Genomic DNA, 22,073 nt, shown 5'->3' on the forward strand with positions numbered 1-22,073 from the left:
TGTTTGCGAACTTCTGGCCATGTAGAAGCTTCCAAAATAGTTAAACATGTTACAGATTGCCCATCAGCAGCATCAACATATAAGGCTAATACAACTCCTAAGGAACAGACATATAAAATAAGTCCAGAAGCTGCGCTAGTAGTCATTGCAGAAGCCAAACTATCGCGTAATCAATACGATATAATAAGGAATGCTGCTCCAGAAAAGTTCCCCTCTTATAAAGTTGTGCAACAAGCTAAGAAAGCCTGTTACCCGAAGGAAGAAACAATTACAATATCCGAAACCACAGCCCAAATTAGTCTACAAGGACTTCTTAATCACACTGCCGAACGTTTGATTTCAATTCAAAAGGAAGTTATAACTACCTTGGTCGATGACGAGTTGTCGGATATAATTTTATATACGAAATGGGGATTTGATGGTAGTTCTGGACACAGTGCTTATAAACAGGCTTTCCATGGTCCAGATGCTAGTGATGCTGCTGTAACCTCAATTGTTCCGATTAAAATGGTGTGTAGAACTAAAATAATTTGGCAAAATCCTCGTCCCTCTTCAACCAGATATTGTAGACCATTGAAGATCGATTTTCTTAAAGAGTCACCAAGTGTTTCCATAGAAGAAAGAAAAAGGGTGGAAAGAGAAATTAATGACCTGGAACATTCCTTAGTTGTCCTGCCAGATAGAGCAGTGAGTGTGAGCCACAAACTCATGTTAGTAATGGTTGATGGAAAAGTGTGTAATGCACTCACGCAAACAAAATCAACCCAAACATGCTATGTATGTGGTTCCTCGAGTAAAGAATTCAATAATTTGGACAAAATGATTGGGATGGAAATTAAGGCAGATACTTTGGACTTTGGTTTGTCCGTCCTGCACGGTTGGATTCGTTTTTACGAAACCCTTCTTCACTTGTCCTACAAGCTTCCTATTAAGAAATGGCAAGCTAGAACCGAATCCGACAAAAAAATTGTGGCAGAAAATAAACTACGAATCCAAAAGGAATTCCGAAACAAAACGGGACTAATTGTAGACCAACCGAACCCAGGGTTTGGCAATACCAATGATGGCAACACCGCTAGAAGATTTTTTCAAAATGCTGAAATATCAGCAAAAATAACAAAAATTGATTTGCAGCTGATACAAAAAATGCACACAATATTATATACACAATACGATATTAATATTGACAAATTCAGAGCATTTTCTCATACAACAGCTCGACTTTTTGTTAATAAATATCCATGGTATTATATGCCTCCCACTTTGCACAAATTCCTTATACATGGATCAGAGATCATTAATCATGCCCTGTTGCCGATAGGACAACTATCGGAGGAAGCCCAAGAGGCTCGAAATAAGGACTTCAAAAATTATAGAGAGCACTTTTCACGCAAGTGTAGTCGAGAAGAATCAAACCGAGATATTTTAAATAGGTTTGTTTAAACATTTATTATAACCAACTTGAGATTAAGACACATTATTTTACTAATTAAATAGGTTCCTTTTAAGTTCTGATCCTGTTATCAGTGGAAAAACAAAATTACAAAAAAAGAAAATGCAACAACTTCCAAAAGAAGCATTGGAGCTCCTTATGTCCCCGCCAGTTTCGATGAATGAGGACATGATGGACTCTGGCGATGAATATAACGAGAGTGATGCATCGGAGATAGATAGCATGTAGGGTTAGAAATGCTTACATACTTAATTTACAAAAAAATTTTAATATAATTTTACGTTATAAAACCCCATGTAAACCAGTAATAAAATTTGAATTGATTTTTTCTTTAATATACATACATATAAATTTTTAATAAAAAATATATTTATTATCACTAAATTGTGTGCACAAAAACTTTTTCTGTTTAATGTGACTCCTAGATTTAACAAATAATGATTTCCTGAATTAATCACCGTTTTTGGCGATCTTGCCCCAATGTGCGATGGTTGATAAACATATTTCCAATCCATTCAAGATGCACAATTTGAGCCAGTTTAGTTGCAAAATACGCCTAAATGTTCGAAACCCTCACACCCCTAATTTGACAGTACCTCTACATGAGGGCTATACCAAACCAGTGACCTGTGAACATTGGTAAATTTTGGCACTATGAATTCTTAGGCATTCAGAACTATAAATCCTAATTTGCAGATAAATATACTTAAAAATATGGTCAAGACCCTCGAAAGACATAAAATCGGGAGATACCCTTGTATGGGAGCTACATTAAAATATTGACCTAACCTTATAATTTTTTGCTAATCATTAGCTTAAGCAATAATTAAACATACTAGAAAATATTAGATTAATCAAATAAGAAATGTTGGCAAAACCATAAAAACACTTCATAGATTTTATGGTACCCATTTATGAGGGCTTCGAATATACCTCTCCAATCTCTCAATTTGCACCAAAACTGTGTTCCGTTATATTGATTGAAGTGTAAACATTCGAAAAATATTAACATTAGATCACTCAAATGCTTCCCTGAATTAAGACCCGTTTTTTGGAATCTTGCCCCAATGTGCGGCGCGTTGAACGGTGCGTTACAACAACCACATGGAAACTTCAAGAACAAACTTGGCATCACTTACACATTTTTCATGTGGTTGTTGTTGTTTTTAACGCGAAACGCGTCACACAACGGACGGTATGTATTTGGTCCATTACTGCTTTCCAATAGAACATTTTTTTCAGACATCCTCCGCTCAAACAACGTCGTTTTGTCTGCGGTTTATACTATGTACGAGTATCCAGAATGAGAAGAATATAAAACATTTTTACAATGTTTTATTTAACTTGCTTTGTTTCATGTCTGTTTAGTTCAATTCTAGTAACTCATTTTTAACATAGTGGCAGTTGACCAATCGAACTAAAACTTTGCACACTTTTCAGATTTGGATGACAATACATCAATATGAAACTATTCCATACACACCATTTTTTCCTATAGTACCCATATAACGGTACCACCCGATTTCAGGTATTTTGAGGATTATATCTTCATTTTTAGTCTGAACAGGCTGCAACTTGGCATTTGGAGTTCCCAATGGTACAGACAATTTTCTCAATAAAAATTGTGGTCCAGGTTTTGGTATAGCCCCCATATAACAGTACCCCCCGATTTTATGGATTTTTAAGTTCTTTTATCCACATTTTTGGCTGTAATTTGGTTATGGGGTTTTCAGTGGTCAAAAAATTTTAATTACTAAAAAGTTAAAAATAAACAATAGTTAAAAAATTAAGCTACAGTGTTTTATTTATAAATTCACTAAATGCTAGCAAATAATTTTTCGCTTAGCATCAAGTAGTATATTCTTCTTCATGATAGAATTTCTCAAATAAAACGCGTGCATTAAAATAAAAATGGTGAAAAAATTAAACGGCAAGCGTTTTATTTGAGAGATTACATTATGAAGAAGAATATACTACGTGATGCTAAGCGAAAGAACACCTAAATTCTTTTTTTTTTATTTGACAAAGAATGATGAATTCAATTCGAAATTACACCAACGTAATTGGTATTCGTCTTTTTTCGATTATATACAATCACCATCCACACGGCTCTGGGAACACAATCTACATAACATTCGTATAAGATCAAACATGTTGTGTCAGTTGCCTCAACTGGAAAAACGACTGTATTTCTTAAATATTGCCGACTCACTCATTCGACATATTAAATATTTGGTATTGGATAAAACCATTTTCTTTCGGCACAAAAAATGTTTAAATTTTGTTACTGAAACTTTTCATAATATCAACGTGGTTCTGAACATAATTGTTACTTACAATAGCTACAATTACTTGAGTAAAAGATCATGGTTCTTAAATATATGAGGACGAGAAATATTATATCGAATTCATAATGCACAATTAACAGATTACACCTAATAATACAGCAAACATTTTACGTCGTCCTAAATACATAAAATCAAAGAATGACCTGCAATGTGCATTTGACCTCTGCAAGGTGATAGCAATCTCCTAGAATGTATATTTGAACTCACATAATCAATGCCCGTCCGCGAGACGCAGTTCGCCGGGTCCAGTAGTATACAAATATATAATTTTTTGTCGAAAAGTTCATACATTCTGAGGAAAGGCACATAGGTAATTTCGAAACAAATCGGTACCATATGTCTCCACATTCAAAAACCATATGTAAAGTCCACACTTATGTAGGAAATCTTTCGAAATCTGATAAATGTAATTTTTTAGAATAATTACACTGTGAAACAAAATGCATTTTGAAATGATGTGAATAGATTATGAGCTAAAATCCTGCGACATATTTTCAACGTGCATTTTTGTCAGTAAAGTACAAGGATTCCAAGGTATTTTAATCGAATTTTTCAAAAAAGGAGAAATGGCCCGAATTTTCTTACTTAGTTAACTTCCCGATGTAAACGACGTGTCTCACATTTTAGCTCTACTTTTATAATCTTTTTAGTTCTTTCTTAGCATTCTTTAATTTCTAATCGATAGGCGCTATTATTTTGTATCGCATAGGCTGAAAGCACATTTCTGGTTGCAAAATGGATTGATCTTTTATGATTTTTCAAAATTTAAGAGTTGTGGTCATTTCCTACCTATCAATACCAGTGGTGCAATATTTATTAACATTTATTGGGTTAGTCTCGACGCATCTCATAACAAGGTTTACCCCATGAACAAGTGAGCAAAGGCTATAGTCGGGACGGGGCCGACCATGTGATACTCTACACCACTACCCCTGTGCATAAGCTTTTCACTGGTAAACATTTCTTTTAGGGAATATAATCCGACTACCACCAAACATAATATGCCTCTTTCTCTCTGGTACCCCCATAAGCAACCAAAATTTCGTGACCATCCGATTAAAATTGCGACCTGTAGCGTGAGTGCAAAAAATGGAAAAATTGGATGCATTACAGACTATTGTGGTATCTCCCTTATTTGACCACCTTCGCCAAACTACCTTACACCAATGTAAAGGTAATATTCTCTTGTTCCATTGACAGGCTTTGCCGTTGAAATACCCCTATTAGAAACCGATATATTCAAAAATTTTACATATTACTGACTTTTGCGATATCTCGGTTGTTTGCCCACTTACGCCAACATACTTTGCATAAATACAAAGGAGATCTTTTCTTCTTCCATTGGTGGGCTTTCATTTTGGAATTCTCCTATCAGAAGAGGAGATATTTTCTCCACATAACCTTTTTGCTTATTCCGACTCCTGAATATTATCCGACCATCACCAAACTTAATAGTCTTCTTCCTCTGTGGGACCCACATCATCTCCCAAATTCGTGACGATCCGATCAAAATTGCGACCTGTAGCGTGATTAACAACTATTGCGATATCTCTGTTGTTTGACCACCTACCTTCCTTACCAGGTTTTGCTTTTGATATATCTCTTAAAGAAACAGAGCTATTGGCTTTAAAATAAAAAAGTTGACCTTTTCTCCAAATAAGTTTTTGCCCATTCCGACCCCTAAATATTATCCGACAATCATCATAATCAATAGGCTTCATCCTCTGTGGGACCCCCATTAACTCCGAAAATTTCGTGACTATCCGATCAAAATTGCGATCTGTAGCGCGATTTCGGAAAAAAATTAAAAATAGGATGTATTACCGACTATTGCTATATCTCCATTATTTGGACACCTACGCCAACCTACTTTGCATCATTGTAAAGGTGGGATATTCTTCTTTCATAGTTAGGGTTTGCTTTTGGAAGCTCCCCAACCAATGCTGTGATACTCGTCATTATAATTAAAATCGCAAAAATGACAAGTTAGGTTGTATTAGCGAATATTGCGATATCTTCGTTGTTTGACCACGTAAGACAACCTACTATACATCGTTGTAAAGGTGATATTTTCTACTTTTATTAACAGGTTTTGTCTTTGATATACCCCTTTCAGATGCGGAGCTATTTGCTTTGAAATAAAACGTTTACTTTTCCCCCAAATAAGTTTTTTGTCCATTCCGACCCCTGAATATTATCCGACCATCACCAAAATCAATAGGCTTCTTCCCCTCCGGGACCCTCATCAACACCCAAAATTTGGTGACGATCCGATCAAAATTGCGACCTGTAGCGTGATTACATGGTTTAGATGGACAGACGGACAGACGGACGGACGGAAGGAAACACATAGCCAGATCGACCATTATTTCGATGCGTTACAAACTTTTTGGCCAAAACCAACTTATAATACCCTCCCCACATAGTGGTGTAGAGTATAATAATTTCATCGAGTTTACTGGTCGCTGATAATCCATAAGTCTGTTGGTCAAACACCAAATCGTACCTGTACATATTGTTTCTTAGTTTCGTATTAAAAAGAGAATGACTCATATATACACACATAGTTCGACATTTATACTTTATTAAATATTTATATGGGTATGCAAATGTGAGTACTGAAGGGTTTTTTCTCTACCACTGCCAATGATTACAACAAATACTCATATGTTTAAATAAAAAAAGTATAGTTCAAAAATACCGTTTAATTGTAAGAGAAGGGAATGAGAGGTGGTAACATGTGCCTTCGACTCAATTAAAATATTACTTAATGTAACAGGTTAGTTAAGTTAATGCCATAAATTTCACAGAATTATTGTACAATGCCAAGTTGTAATTTCGTTTAGAATTAAAAATAGCAAACAATGTCATTGCAATATGCATAACAATAGTTGATTAGTAGTATTAGTTTATCAAAAAGTAATTATTTTTACCCTGCGATGCCCTATGTGTTTATGAGAAATCGAAAATAGAGAGCCGAGCTGCAGGTAAAAATAATGTTGGAGAAACATAAGAAACGCAACAACTATTGTCAGCATGCTAAATTGCCAAAGTAATAACATTGCACTATATAATGAAACTGTGAAAAATCCACCAACGGGATTATGTACTCGTACAGAGACTTAGAGAGGGCAAAAAACATGATCGCAGCTCCAAATTGAGTATGATCAACTGATATGAAATTTAATTTGTTAAAAATCGATAGGAAGAAAGAAAAGGCTATAATGGGAACGGTTTGACAATGGGATTTCCTACACAACCATTTTTGGATACTAACTTTTCACGGAAAAAAGTTAATATATTTAAACGTTGGAAAAATCTTAGATAGCCCAAAACTTTAATTTTAGATTAAAGCTGAGGCGAACTTATTTAATAATCATGATGACGTAAGCCACCTTTACACTTGGAAAAATAAATAATTTTTGATTTCTTCTTTCCATTTTTGCCTCAAGTTGTACCCTAAATATACATGGGAATTTCTGAGTGAAATCGGACACTTTTTCAAAATGAAGATTTTGATTTCCTTTATTATTTGCTTTGGCCGTGTTGCTCATCAGCAAAACATTTATGTATATTTTTATTTTAAACATTTTAAAAACTTTTTTATTGTGCGATTTTGAGAATGGTTTAGCAATTACTGTACCAGCATTAGTGGGCATTACCGAATGAAGTTTTTTTGCGCCCGCATTTCAAATTCAAATCCTCTTTCGTATTTAGATAATCATCTTCTGAAGAAAATATCACTTTAATATTTGGTAGATTATTTGGCTCGGATGCTTACTCATATAATTCCTTAGCTGTACTTATTTGATTATCAGTTTAGTTAGCTTATTGTCCGGCTGGTACAATAATTGCTAATCAATTTTCAAAATCGAAAAATAAGTCCGTTTCTATGATGTTTAAATTCCTAAATAAAACAACAAAACACATGTTAATAAATGTATTTTTTTATTTTTTTCGTAAAATAACAAATGTTTCACACTGGTATAAAATAAAAATTGTATTGGAAAATTATTAATCATTCGAATTTCACTACCAAAAAGGACTTAAAATTGTTGTAATTAATCGTAGTTTTATGCAAAAAATTTAAGAAAATCGAAGAGTGCAATTATTGATAAAAATTGGTTTTAAATATTAAATCGCGAAAATTGCATCCAAGCCAACTGTGCAATTTTTTTTTCTATTTTGTATTAGATAGTTGAAAAAAAAAAAAATAAAAAATTCAAAAAAAGATTTTTTCTATATGGACCAATATTAAAGAAGTGATGAGTATTTCTTTGCATATAGTTTTTAGAGAATTCGAGTTTTTCAAGGCGCGATATCTCTGGAACGTTTAGTCAAAAAAATCTGAAAATGTAATAAAATGTTTTGCTGATGAGCAGCAATAAAGGAAATCAAAAACCTCATTATAAAAAGTCTCCGATTTCACTCTAAAATCCCCATATGTTTCTTTGGTACTTCGTCCCTCATGCCAAAGAGTACACATCTTGTGGGACTTTCTTCTCTTATCTTGGCCTCTGGGAACCCTATACGCCAAATTGCTGCGAGTTTAGGCCGAAAATAGAGATAAAAACCTCAAATACCTGAAATCAAAGTGGTCAAAACCCCGTCTCCACCTAAGACTACGGACATACCCAGCAGAAATATCCGTTACAAAACCACTTATTAACCCATTATTTTAACAAGGGCATGTCGGGGGAAGTATCTGTATATTTTTTGACAACTAAACTAACTAGTTAAATGCGTAGTCACGACATTTAGGAACTACTTATTGTAGTGGTCAACAAATAACCACATATCACGCACGATATGTCCACGTTAAAATAGTGTGTTAGTAAGGTGTGTTGTAAGGGGTAATATTGCTGGATATGTCCGCAGTTTTAGTTGGAGAAATGTTTTTACTACTTTGAACCAATTCGGACCGAAAATGTAAATAAAACCTTCAAAATTGTTTAAATATGGCCTTATAGGGGGCGTCTACAAAACGCGGACTATGTTTATAATTTTTATTGGAGTATTCTTAGATACCAACTTGTAGCCAATTACGACCGAAAATGTCCAATAAAACTCAAAATACCCAAAATCAGTGTTCACAACATTTGGTGGAGAAGCTTTTTGGTCACTAGAAAGCCTCAAAAAACTTCATATACCTGAAACCGGGTGGTATCGTTATTTGGGGCCTATAGTAATACGTAGATATACGTCCACAATTTTTGATAGGAACGTTGTTTTTGGCCTCTAGAAACCCTAAATGCCAAATTGCAGGCAATTTAGACGACCGAAATCGGGCGGTACACTTAGGGGGTTGTATTCTTATATGAGGTCTCTTTCAAAACCTGCACCAGTGTTAACAATTTTTGGTGTAGAAATTCTTTTATCGTATACCTGAAATCAGATGGTGCTGTTATATGTTGACTATAGCAATACATGGAACATTTTTGGTCATAGTTCCAAAAATATACAACAACCTACCAAAATTAAAAGAGCTTCATTATATATAACAAGCTCCCCTTGTTAATTGCAGTTGCATTTATTTTTCATATTATTATTATACCATCCACCATAGTATGGAGGGTATATTAAGTTTGTTTTTCCGTTTGTAACGCATTGAAATACTCATTTGCGACCCTATACCCGATCTGTGCACGTCCGTCCGTCTGTGGTAATCACTCTAGCATCCACAAAAATGGGAATAGGACGCTGAAATTTTGGGAAAATGCGTCTTTTGTTTGCAGGCAGGTCAAGTTCGATGATGGGTTATATCGGTCCACGATTTGGTATAGCCCCCATATAACGGTACCCCGATTTACGGTATTTTGATGTTTTTAGCTACATTTTCAGACCGATTTAGCTACAATTTGACATTTAGGGTTCTTAAGTGTCAATAAACTTATATAACAAAACTTATGGCCATAGGTCCACGTTTTGGTATAGCCCCCATATAACGGTACCCCCCGATTTACGGTATTTTTACGTTTTTAGCTACATTTTCAGACCGATTTAGCTATAATTTGACATTTAGGGTTCTTAGGTGCCAATAAACTTATATAAGAAAACTTGTGGACATAGGTCCACGTTTTGGTATAGCCCCCATATAACGGTACCCCCCGATTTACGGTATTTTGATGTTTTTAGCTACATTTTCAGACCGATTTAGCTACAATTTGACATTTAGGGTTCTTAAGTGTCAATAAACTTATATAACAAAAGTTGTGGACATAGTTCCACGTTTTGGTATAGCCACCATATAACGGTAACCCCCGATTTACGGTATTTTGAAGTTTTTAGCTACATTTTCAGACCGATTTAGCTATAATTTGACATTTAGGGTTCTTAAGTGCCAATAAACTTATATAAGGAAACTTGTGGACATAGGTCTACGTTTTGGTATAGCCCCCATATAACGGTGCCCCCCGATTTACGGTATTTTGACGTTTTTAGCTACATTTTCAGACCGATTTAGCTATAATTTGACATTTAGGGTTCCTAAGTGTCAATTAACTTATATAACAAAAGTTGTGGACATAGGTCCACGTTTTGGTATAGCTCCCATATAACGGTACCCCCGAATTACGGTATTTTGACGTTTTTAGCTACATTTTCAGACCGATTTAGCAATAAATTGACATTTAGGGTTCTTAAGTGTCAATAAACTTATACAACTAGTGGACATAGGTCCAAGTTTTGGAATAGCCCAAATATAACGTTACCGCCTGATTTCAGGTATTTTGACGTTTTAAGTCACATTTCTAGACCGAATGAGCTATAATTTGATAATTAGGGTTCTTAGTGACCAAAAAACTCATATTCGAAAAAAATTATTAACATAGGTCCATGTTTTCGTATAGCCCCATATAACGGTACCTCCCGATTTTCGGTATTTTGAGAATTTTACCTACAAGTTTTAACCGAATTATCTGTAATTTGAACATTTGACATTTGAAATTCCTAGTGGTCACCACACCTCTCCACCAAAAATTGTCGAGAAAGGTCGATGTATTGATAAACGGTACCTCCCTATTTTCAGTAATTTGATGATTTTAGCTACAATATTAAACCGAACTAGCAGTAATTTGACATTTGAAGTTCTTAGTGGTCACAACACCTCTCCAATTTAAAAGCCAATAAAAATTCTGCAACAAAAAATTTTCATTTAAGTTCTTATTTTCGTATAGCCCACATATGTACCTCCGAACTAGCTGTTAATGACATTTGAAGTTCCCACGTTATGTATGATTTTCGGTATTTTGAGGATTCTAGCTGCAATTTTTAACCGAATTAGGAGTTATTTGACATTAAAGGCTCCCATCAAAAACCATCCATGTTTTATTATAACCCCTATATAACGGTACCTCCCAATTTCTCCCACCAAAAATTGTCAACATACATAGTTAGATATAGACACCATAAAAAAAGGGCCTCCCGAATGAAGCATTTAATGTACATTATCTGACATTTTAACGTACCCACTTAAAATTGGGGACAGGAATGAAAACTAATTATTCCATTTTGGTTCAGAATATTTTATGGTGGAGGGTATGAAAAGTTCGGCCCGGCCGAACTTAACGCTTTTTTACTTGTTTTTTGTTTGTTTTGTTATTAGTTTCTCAACTTGAACAAACGTCAGATCTTGCAACTATATATGTTAGAAATTTTGTAAATCTTTCCATATCAATTTCAATTACACAATAATGATTCAACCTTCACATTTTAAGACAATAAAACGACCCATATTTTTACTTAGCTGATCTTGTCCAACTGGTGTTTTGCTTTCACTTATTTGCAACAACTTCATTATTACATCATTATCATTTATATCATTTTACGTTTTACTCATTTCTATATTTTCTTGTTTGTTTTGTTGTTTATCTTTATTAGGGGCTTTGGCGTTAGTTTGTTTTAGTGGCAATGCTCGACTTTGACAGTGAACAAAGAACATCAACTTATCTATGGAGAACAGTGTGTCAAGTTTATGTTGATTTATGAAATATATGTACATACATATGTACGAGATATGTTGCTTTTTTGCCGGATACATTATCACGAATTCTCTAAAATGTGGTTGTGTGTGTGTTAGCAAGTCGCGCAATTTTTTGTTGAATGTTGTAAGAATGCGTATTATTAGCTTCGTTCCCGTACTTTTTAATGGTAAAACTCGTAAAAGAGAGAACTGCAAACAATTTGTTCTTACACACACGTTTTTTGAAATAGTTCGGGAACGGAAAAATGGAAAATACGTCAAAAAAACTGGAACAAATGTCAAAGTCGGCGTATCAGCCAATCAGACGCCGGCAACCATGTTACTATTTTTTTACTCGCCCAAATTTGTCGTGTAAAAAGTTTTTAAAGAGAGCGTCATTCAGCGCCATTTTTGTTTAAAGAGAAGTGAACATTTTACCATTTTTTTGTGTACGGGAACGCTTTTTCGAGTAAAATGTGTAAAAGTCGTAAAAATTGTAAAAACTTTTTAGTTCTGGAACACAGCTATTAATTTGTATATGGATGTACGTAGCTATCTATGTACTTGTGTATATTTACCACGTTTGTTCCAAACATGCATATTTGAATTTTAATTGGATAATGTTCCGGTACATATCACCAAGCTATGTGCAATAGAAGAAGAAAAAAAAACGAATTCCTGATAGACAGATGTACGCTCTTTGTACCGCTAAACCTCACCATTTAAGGTAATTTGTAAATATATCGTTTTTTTAATAGGGGAGGTACGGTATCATCAAAGGGCCCCAACAAAGAACATTTTATCGGAGAAACAACCATTTGTCTGGCAAATTAATTTGCAAACCTATTCGTTCATAAGTTTTGCAAATCAAGCGATTTAAAAAAAGGGCTATCCGAAATCCTCAGTTTTCACCATATACATAACATGTTTAAACTAGTAAGAACGGTGTTAAGTTCGGCCGGGCCGAAATTGTATACCCTCCACCACGAAGTGTATTAATGAAACTAGGAACAATTAGTTTACTTTCGTTTATGAAAGGAAAGGGACAGAATATCTTAACTGGTAATAAATACTCCCTTTAAAAGAGTCATAAGGTGACGGGATTGTTGTTCTTTCCAAAACATGGACCAATACTTGCAATTTTCCGACCGGACCAAAATGTTGGAAGTTTATGTTTGCGAAAATTTTTTATTTAACAATGATGTAAACCTTGTTGTATACGTATATAACTGTTACTAGTACTATTATTACTGTTTTTATTTTTTATTGAAATGACGTAAGACTTCTTGACCAATTTGCGCTTTTTTAGAGCACTTTGCACAATAACTCGGAGACCCCCTGTCAGAATACTACATGAGGTAGGCTATAACTCCTAACTAAAGTATATAATTATCATAGAACTCAGTGATATCACTCGGTAAGACCAACGTAGTTTAATGACCAAAAAGAAAGGGAATACAGTCGGAAAACCTTAGAAATATTGCGGAAATATTGGAATTTGGGGACATCGGGGCGTCCTCCACATGTTTTTTGGTTTTTTTTTTATTGAAGGTAGAATTCGGTTATAAAAGTGGTGGAAAAAAACGCACAGACACGTGTCTTCTTTTTTGGCACACTATCACGCTGCGGTGTCAGTGTTATTATGGTTTCCACGACATCCTGTTAAAATAAAAATTCTAGCGACAAAACGTGGGTTTGTTAATAGACCAATTCTGGTGCCCAATCGTGGATGTGTTAACGGACAACTCCTGACATCCAATCACGGTCCTGTTTATATTAATATTCTGGATTGCAAACTGTATCTTTTAAATATACATATTCTGGCGACCAGACGTCAATTTGTTTATAGAAAAGTTAATTTAACAGAGAAACTCTGGCGCGCAAATGGTTTGTTTTCATAGAGAAACATCTTGGATATTTTCAATGGTAAATGCTGGCGACTAAAGATTGGAATTTCATGCTCGTTGTTATTTTCATAAAGAAACCAATTGTAGTAATTACCTCACAGATGTGGTGGCACCCAAACCTTGAAAAAAGAAATTTTGGTTCCTAATTGTTTAAGTTCGATACATTGGTTACGCCAATGTATACGTTCGATACATTGTTTTCCCTTTCCGCAGCATTACAATTAACTACGTTAATTGGCCGCTCTTCGAGCTCAATGGGGAAATCTTCTCTGCCTTTCTTTTAGGAGTCATATTCGCTTGGTTCGGATTCTGGGAGAGAATATTCATTATTTTCCACACTCTCTCCTAAAAGTCACATTCGCTCAGTTCGGATGCAGAGGGGCGCTTTCCAATGCTGCGGTCGTCGTTGTGGATCGCGACCTTGTTAGCGCTATTATGCTCACTGGCAACGACACTTGCTATTTAACTTTCGAAGGAGTCACACTCCTATTGCTTTCGTTCGTAGCTTCTCATATCAAAGGTAACTGTTTCTTGTACCAAGAAACTCACTTTTACCACCAATAAACCGAACATATATTTGAAACTGATACACTCGTGTTTGTCTTTTATTTCTTCTCTTTTCATCCATGAGCTATCGACGGTCAGTGGTATCACTCCAACACTAATCGTAAATCGTATCATAAAGAATGTCTGAAATTCAATAGAGGTTGTGTTGATAGAGAACTAATGCTGAGCAATTGTGAGTCTACCGTCATGAAATTCTGGCGCTCAACCGTGGGTTTCTAAATGGTAAGTTCTGTCGTTCAATCGTGCGTCTGGCAATACAATTATTGTGGCATTCAATCGTTGGTCTTCTATTAGAGAAATTCTGGTTTATCCTCGTAGATCCTTTAAATTGTTCAGGAGCAAGCAAAACTCTGGCAACCAGTCTTGAATTCTTTTAAAATGAAATTCTGGCGCCCAATCCAAGGTCTAAACTTGTATACAAATACTCTTAGGTTGTGTAAAGAATTATTATTTTAGCAAAAATCCATGAACACAATTTTGACCAATTTACATTTCTTATACCCTCTGCCTTTAGGCTAATGAGGAAATTTACACACTTTCCTACGACCAGAATGTGGCTCATCGAAATAAAGGTTTTAGTCCCCAAGTATGTTTGGACGAAACCTGTTTCAGACAATTTGGAGTCAAGTTAGCGATGTCCGTCCGTCTCTCTGGATGGCTGGAAAGCCCGATAACTCTCGAACGGATCAACCCATTCTATCCAAAATTCGGCCCTCATAATATTTTGTTCCAACTAAAATCAAGTTCGAAGATGGACTATATTGGTCCACTACTTTGGAAACCTACCACAGAAAATTTCCAAAATTTTTAGAATAGTGCAGTTTAAGACCTATAGTGGGATTCTCTCGGGCATTTTTTGGTTACCGACAAAAATCTGTCAAATTAAAACGCAAAATTATGAATGAAAATTTCAAATAAGGGCCCCTATTACGACTGTGCAAGTTTTTTTCAGGGGCAAGTCCATACTTCCTCAGAAAATGGCCCGGCAGGTATGAAAAACGCCTACAGCCACCACGTGCAGTGGCTTGTGCGAGTCTTCGATAAAGTTCTATGATTATGTTTATCGGCCCACTCCTTCCGGTACCTTCCCCACAAAAGTTCAAACATTTTCGTTAAAATTGTACGCTCGATATTTTTAAACAGAGTAAGCGATTTGTTCCAAACTTTGGATTTAGTAATACTTTGTCCAAACATAGTTTAAGCTCGAAAATGGGACGTATCGATGCGCTATTTAGGGTACCTCCCTCACAAAGGTTCAACATTTTTGTTTAAGTGCAGTTTAAGCTCTGTTCGACGATACTCCTTGTGGTACTGTCTGCAGTCTATCTTTCCTGACATAATGGTCCAACAGTTCTAAATTTTACGGTGACTAACTGAAAATACTTGTGGGCGCAATCGTCCAAAAATGGCCACAAATTTCTGAAAATTCTTTAACTACTTAATTTTTGGCGAAAAGTATTTTGGTGGTGTATTCGATCTGTCCATTCAATTCACACAGGCTAAGGATATATCCCTGCCAGTAAAGCCGACTGATACTAATTTACTCGTTGAGATTTTGAGAAACAATAATCGGTTTCCCATCAGTTTTTTTTTTGTGAGTCTTCGCAAAGTCCTTTACCGAAGATGGAAAAAGAAAAGTTTTACACAAATAAAATTGTGGGTTTCTATGGCGAAGGTCACACTAGCGGTGTTTCAACATGGCGACTTCGAGTTAATAGGGGTAAGAGGTAGTGAAACCGCTCTACATGGTTTTCTGTGTTTGCGATGTAACGTCTTCCTATTATTCGTTTAAAAAACTCGCTAGTGTGACCAAAGGCTATGCTAGATGCAGTCGTTTTAATCCGTCGAAAGATCGCGCTGCCGCGGGATTGGTCAAATAACAGTTGGGCTAGTCCGCTAGATATGGTGAAGAAAACCAATGGAGAGTGGCGCCCGTGTGGGGACTACTTAGGTTTGAATGCTCGCACAATTCCAGTCTGATACGCAGTTCCACATATTCATGATTTCGGTGCATGGATTGATGGTTATACCCTACACCAATGGTGGGCAAATTGCGAGAGACTCATGTATTTTTTACACTTTTGTGTATGAGGCCAAGCATTTCTACAGATGAAAGTTTCTGTATTTACGAAACAGCTGATTGCTGGTAAACAACTGTTTTGTTGGTGTTTGTAATGCAAATTGTGTCTCAGAGCATAAATATGCTCTCCCCTTTACATGAATATGAGCTCTCTTTTACAGTATAGCCATACTGAAATACCAAAAATCAGCTTAAATTCAGCTTGATTTTTTGCATTAAGAATGTGGATAATGGACGAATTAATCTGAATTAAGGCTGTTACTGCAAATTAACGATGCCGTCTGTCTAGGGTATAAGATGGTTTTTAGCAAGATTGATTTGGTGAATGCTTACTACCATATACCGGTGGCTGAAGAAGATGTAAAGAAGACAGAAATAACAACCCATACTGAATTTCGAATTTGCCAAAATGACATTTGGATCGTGCAACGCTGCAACGTTCCGGCGATTTATGCACGAGGTATGCCGAGACTTGAATTTCGTTTACGTTTATATAGACGACATTCTCGTTACATCAGGGAGTCTAGAAGATTCTTAAGGGATTTAAGAAGCAATCCGCGTTAAGTTTTCAGACAAACACTTCCAGTTATTGTAGCAGCAGATGAAATAAATGCATGCCTCAAGTCATCAGTTCTTTGGCGGTATGTTAAACTAAAACATGAACATAACATAAAACTGTTTCAAGGGCCACCAACACGGACCGGGTCGGCTTATAGTCTTACTTAAACTCTAGAAATATGCAAAATTAAAAACACATTTTTGGGTTAAGGTGGTACTTCATGTGACTTCTGACAAAATTGTCATACAAAACATCATTTTAGAAGAATGGTGTCAAAGACAAAAACGTTTTTCGCTAAATTTCACTTTAAGTCACCAAAGAAATGACACGTCTGTTTGCATTACATACCAAGGAAATATCGGTATCAATTTTGCAAAAAACAGAGGAACTAAAATAGGGGTGCAATCTTCTACCATTTCTTTGACAACTTTACTGACAAGAATGCGAGGAATATTGACCATATACTATATTCTGACATTCTGAATTAAAGAAAATCTGTACACATCTGTATGACAAAATATCACATAAAAACAAAAAGTGCAAATATGTGCAGGGTATCTCGATGAAATTGGTAAAAAACTCTTCCTTTTTTATGAAATGATAAGGTATACAGCCCAACTATTCATACCCTACACTACTATGTGGGGAGGGTATTATAAGTTGGTTTTGCCCAAAAAGTTTGTAACGCATCGAAATAATGGTCGTAACCCCTTACTTATATATACCAAAAATGAATGTCTCGACGAGCTGAGTCGATCTGGCTATGTGTGTCAGTCCGTCTGTCCATCTAAACCTTGTAATCACGCTACAGGTCGCAATTTTGATCGGATCGTCACGAAATTTTGCATGTTGATGGGGTCCCGGAGGGGAAGAAGCATATTGATTTTGGTGATGGTCGGATAATATTTAGGGGTAGGAAAGGGCAAAAAACTTAGGTGGATAAAAAGACAACGTTTTTTTCCAAAGCGAATATCTCAGCTTCTATATGGGGTATACCAAAAGCAAAATCTGACAATTAAAGTAGAAAATAGCACCTTTCTAATTATGTAAAGTAGGTGCTCGTAGGTGATTAAACAACGAAGATATCACAATAGTAGCAAATAAAACGCCAATTTTCCTTTTTGCGATTTTAATTATATTGACGAATATCACAGCTTTAGTTGTAAACTTTCCAAAAGCAAAGCCTGACTGTGAAAGTAGAAGATCCCGTCTTTAATAATAATACATCCCATTTTTCTATTTTTTGGAAATCACGCTACAGTTCGCAATTTTGATCGGATCGTCACGAAAATGAAGAAGCCTATTGATTTTGGTGATGGTCCGACAATATTTAGGGGTCGGAATGGGCAAACACTTATTTGGAGAAAAGTCAACATTTTATTTCAAAGCCAATATCTCTGTTTCTTTAAGAGGTATATCAAAAGCAAAACTAGGCAAGGAAAGAAGAAAATATCACCTTTACAACGATGTAAAGTAGGTTGTCGTAGGTGGTCAAATAGCAGAGATATGGCAATAGTCGATAATGCATCCCATTTTCCGATTTTTTTGTAATCACGCTACAGGTCGCAATTTTGATCGGATCGTCACGAAATTTTGGCGGTTAATGGGGGTCCCACAGAGGAACCCAGCAAAAATTTGGATCCGGTAGTTATTACGTAACCCATTACAAAGTAATGTAAACAAGCTTCTTTTCGCATTACAAGTAATCTGAAAAGTAATGGGTTACTTCTTAAAAAATTTACAAGGTAAACCTACTTACTTTACTCCTCACTAAGTAATGACGACTGTGGCACAGTGAGTGTGTGTCCGACTATAAATCCTAATGTTGTGTGTTCAACGCTCACCGTCGGCACGCGAGTTTTTTTAATTAAAAAATAACAGTTCGTGGTGCACATGTGCACTGCACATTTAAGTTCTTAAGCAACCCTTAATATTCGTGTGCGTGGCGTAGTGTGTAGTGTCTTTAGCTAGAAATCAGAGGGTTCGTGGGTTTTAATTCGAGCAGACAGCGAAATAAAATAAAGTAAAATAAAAGTAAGATGTGTGATGAAATTAAAAACTAATTCTCTACATCAAATGTCTAAAAATAGCATTTTTTTCACCTTACTTTTCAACTTCTAGTGGCCACAGAATATCTAGTTATTCTAGTGGTCATAAAATAACTACAAACTGAGTGTGACATACCCTTGTAAAAATAATGGGGAAGAAAGGGGGTTTGAGAGTAGTTACGGCTGCCAAAAATCCCTTACGAAACCCATGATTTTGGGAGGACTTTTTTTGCTGGGAAGAAGCCTACTGATTTTAATGATGGTCGGATAATATTCAGGGGTCGGAATGGGCAAAAACTTATTTGGAGAAAAGGTCTACGTTTTCTTTTTTCTCAGTTTTTTGTTGCTTTTTTATTAATAAAAACGTCTCAACACATAAAAAATGTTGTTTCACTTCTTTTAAATCTATATTGGATTTATAGTTTAGTCACTTTTTTGTAGTTGTTGTTATTGATGGTATTGGTTGATGTGTTTTTGATAAAAACAAAAACAAACAGCTACTGAACCCCATTACAGTAATAAACTATTGAAACACAGTTTAACTGTTTTGTCTGAGGTGCTCCTTGACGACATCCAAAGCTTGGGTTTCCTCACCGAAGTCCTTGATGACAACCACGGAACAGCCGCAAACCTTACGAGGCTTGCCCTCCTTGTCGATTTTGCACAAACCGGACCATTCACCCAATTTCTTGTGGGAATCGACACGGATCAAGGGGATTTGATGTTCGTGACAGAGGGCAGTAACGAGCTTCTTGTAGTTGGGTTCTTCAAAAGACTCAGCCAAGATACACAAAACAGCTTGACGCTTGTCCAAAGCTTTGCAGGCTTGGTGAATACCATGAACAAGACCATCGGCAATGAGGGATTTCTTCAAGACTTCTTGCAAAGCTTGATTAATGTCCATGGCGCCACCAACAGCGGGAGCAGCGGAGGGTACATCTACATCAACGTCAGCCATTTTTTAATGTATTTGTCGTCCTTGCACTTTTTGACAACCGGAAAGAAAGAAGTTTGGTGATGGTCGGATAATATTCAGGAGTCGGAATAAGCGAAAAGCTTATGTGGAGGAAAGTCAACGTTTTTTTCTTATGCGAATATCTCCGCTTCTGGTTGGAGTATTCCAAAAGGAATACCCGTCAATGAAAGAAGAAAAGATCTCGTTTATATTGATGCAAAGTATGTTGGCGTAAGTGAGCAAACCGAGATATTGCAAGTTGGAATTTTGATCGGATAGTGACAAAATTTTGGGGGTAGATGGGGGCCCCACAGAGGAAGAAGCCTATTGATTTTGGTGATAGTCGGATAATATTTAGGGGTCGGAATGGGGAAAAACTCATTTGGAGACAAATTCAAAGTTTTATTCTTTGTCAATATATCGGCTTCTAGTTGTGGTATTCCAACGGCAAAACCTGTCAATGGAAGAAGAAAATATTACCTTTACATTGGTGTAAAGCAGGTTGGCGAAGGTGGTCAAACAAGGGAGATACCACAATAGTCGGTAATGCATCCAATTCATCCATTTTTTGCAATCAAGCTACAGGTCGTAATTTTGATCGGATGGTCACGAAATTTTGGCTGCTTATGGGGGTCCCAGAGAGAAAGAGGCATATTATGTTTGATGGTAGTCGGATTATATTCCCTAAAAGAAATGTTTACCAGTGAAAAGCTTATGCTCAGGGGTAGTGGTGTATGGTATCACATGGTCGGCCCCATCCCGACTATAGCCTTTGCTCACTTGTTTGTAATTATAATGAATATTAAAAAACAAAAATAAATAATTTTGAAGAAATAGTGAAAATAGTTTTAGAAATATTTCTATAAGCGATCATTCGAATGCGAACAGTTTCTTCATCGGTCACTTTGATTCAATGGATTATTATATGCTTGGAATTTATTATATTTTGCCAATCTTATTCCCACCTGTGTAGATGTTTTCCTAATTTAATTTTGTCTCTTCTTGTTTATACCATTTCCTCCAATACCTCTTTCACTGCTTATGTGTTATATAATATAACCAATATATGTACATACACGTTTAATCAGCCACACACATACATATGTATTTATTTATTTTTATTTGCAATGTAATTAATTACAGATTTTTTCATCTTTTCCTTTTGCTTCTGGTTAAAAAAAAAAACAATACTAGTTTGAGCTTTTTTAATTACACTCATTCGCCGTTTAGTTGTTGCTGTCGTAGTCGTCGTCTACGTCTCCGTGGTAATTAATTGTATTATATTACCTATTAGATTTTATTCTATTTCACATTTTCTTTTTCTTTTCTTATTTTTTTTTGCTTTCACATTATCATTTACTTCTGCAAAAGCAATAATAGCTGCAAACACCTTAACAAAAATGAGGGAGTAACTCATGAGGCATTATTATATATTTTTATTTCGTATTACTATATTTTCTCTTTTTTCTTTCAAAACTTCAGAGATAGTTTTTCATACACATTTATATTGAGCAGAATCTTAACGGTTATTTTGAACCGAACTTGACCTTTTCACAAAACGGTCAAATCAATGGTAGCATTAGTGATATTTGCGCCTCGTGCATAGATCGAACTTTTTTTATTTACTAATTTAATATTATAATTGTTGTAATAATCGCAATTATCTATTACATTATATTGCTTGCATTTTGTTTTGCGTTTGTTGTTTTAGGCGGTTTGTTATTTTTGTTATCACAACGCAAACGAGGTTTTTTCCGAAACACTTCCTCGACGTATACCGCCGTATTTGCCATAAAATTCTATTGGTGTTACTCGCGCCAAATCATCAAATAACACTAAACTACTGAGCGCAGAACCTACAGCGTCCATCGAGAATTGCAGTATCTCAGTTTGCTTTTGCATTCTTCTAAGCTTTACTGTAGAGCTCTTTCCCATTTCAAAAGGGGGAGGTTGTAATTGTTGCCGTTGATAGTGCTGTGGTTATTGTTGTTGTCGTCATCGTGGTGGTCGTTAGTGGTGGTTCCACTCACAACAACAATTGCATCCGAAAGCAAAAAATAACATATTGGAAAAGTCCATTTGTGTTTCGAGCAGGGGTGTTGTGGAAAGTATTGTTGTACAGTGGTTTTGAAAATGGATTTCCGATTCAATATCATTAGTCATAATTCGGCCGGTTTCCACATTCCACTATTTGCA

The 22,073-nt window shown here is 35.7% G+C and overlaps 2 protein-coding genes and 1 long non-coding RNA gene across 4 annotated transcripts in view; 1 reads left to right on the forward strand and 2 right to left on the reverse strand.

The window, feature by feature from the left end:
• Positions 1 to 21,762, reverse strand: part of Clk (circadian locomoter output cycles kaput protein Clock) — a 167,662-nt gene extending 145,900 nt beyond the window's left edge. Inside the window, exon 1 of one of the 2 annotated variants that reach the window (XM_073980519.1) lies at positions 21,165 to 21,762. The gene's annotated coding sequence lies outside the window, so the exon portion shown is untranslated. The remainder of the gene's footprint in view (positions 1 to 21,164) is intronic. The other variant, XM_073980520.1, reaches the window with a different exon arrangement.
• Positions 16,068 to 21,714, forward strand: LOC141400896 (uncharacterized). Its single transcript, XR_012412220.1, has 2 exons — positions 16,068 to 16,874; positions 20,137 to 21,714. It is a non-coding gene; the product is annotated as an uncharacterized lncRNA (long non-coding RNA).
• On the reverse strand, positions 19,446 to 19,926 carry LOC141400894 (small ribosomal subunit protein eS12-like). Its single transcript, XM_073980550.1, has one exon. It carries the CDS (start codon positions 19,878 to 19,880, stop codon positions 19,461 to 19,463), a length of 420 nt encoding a protein of 139 aa, XP_073836651.1. The 5' UTR covers positions 19,881 to 19,926; the 3' UTR covers positions 19,446 to 19,460.
• Positions 21,763 to 22,073: the final 311 nt, after the last annotated feature.

The sequence above is a fragment of the Musca autumnalis genome, unplaced genomic scaffold, assembly GCF_047663935.1.
Source record: "Musca autumnalis isolate F117 unplaced genomic scaffold, ASM4766393v1 scaffold_4, whole genome shotgun sequence".
NCBI classification, from domain to species: domain Eukaryota; kingdom Metazoa; phylum Arthropoda; class Insecta; order Diptera; family Muscidae; genus Musca; species Musca autumnalis.

What these genes read in the sequence shown, in the direction of transcription:
- LOC141400894 (XM_073980550.1), bottom strand. Translation starts at nt 19,880, where the DNA reads ATGGCTGACGTTGATGTAGATGTACCCTCCGCTGCTCCCGCTGTTGGT.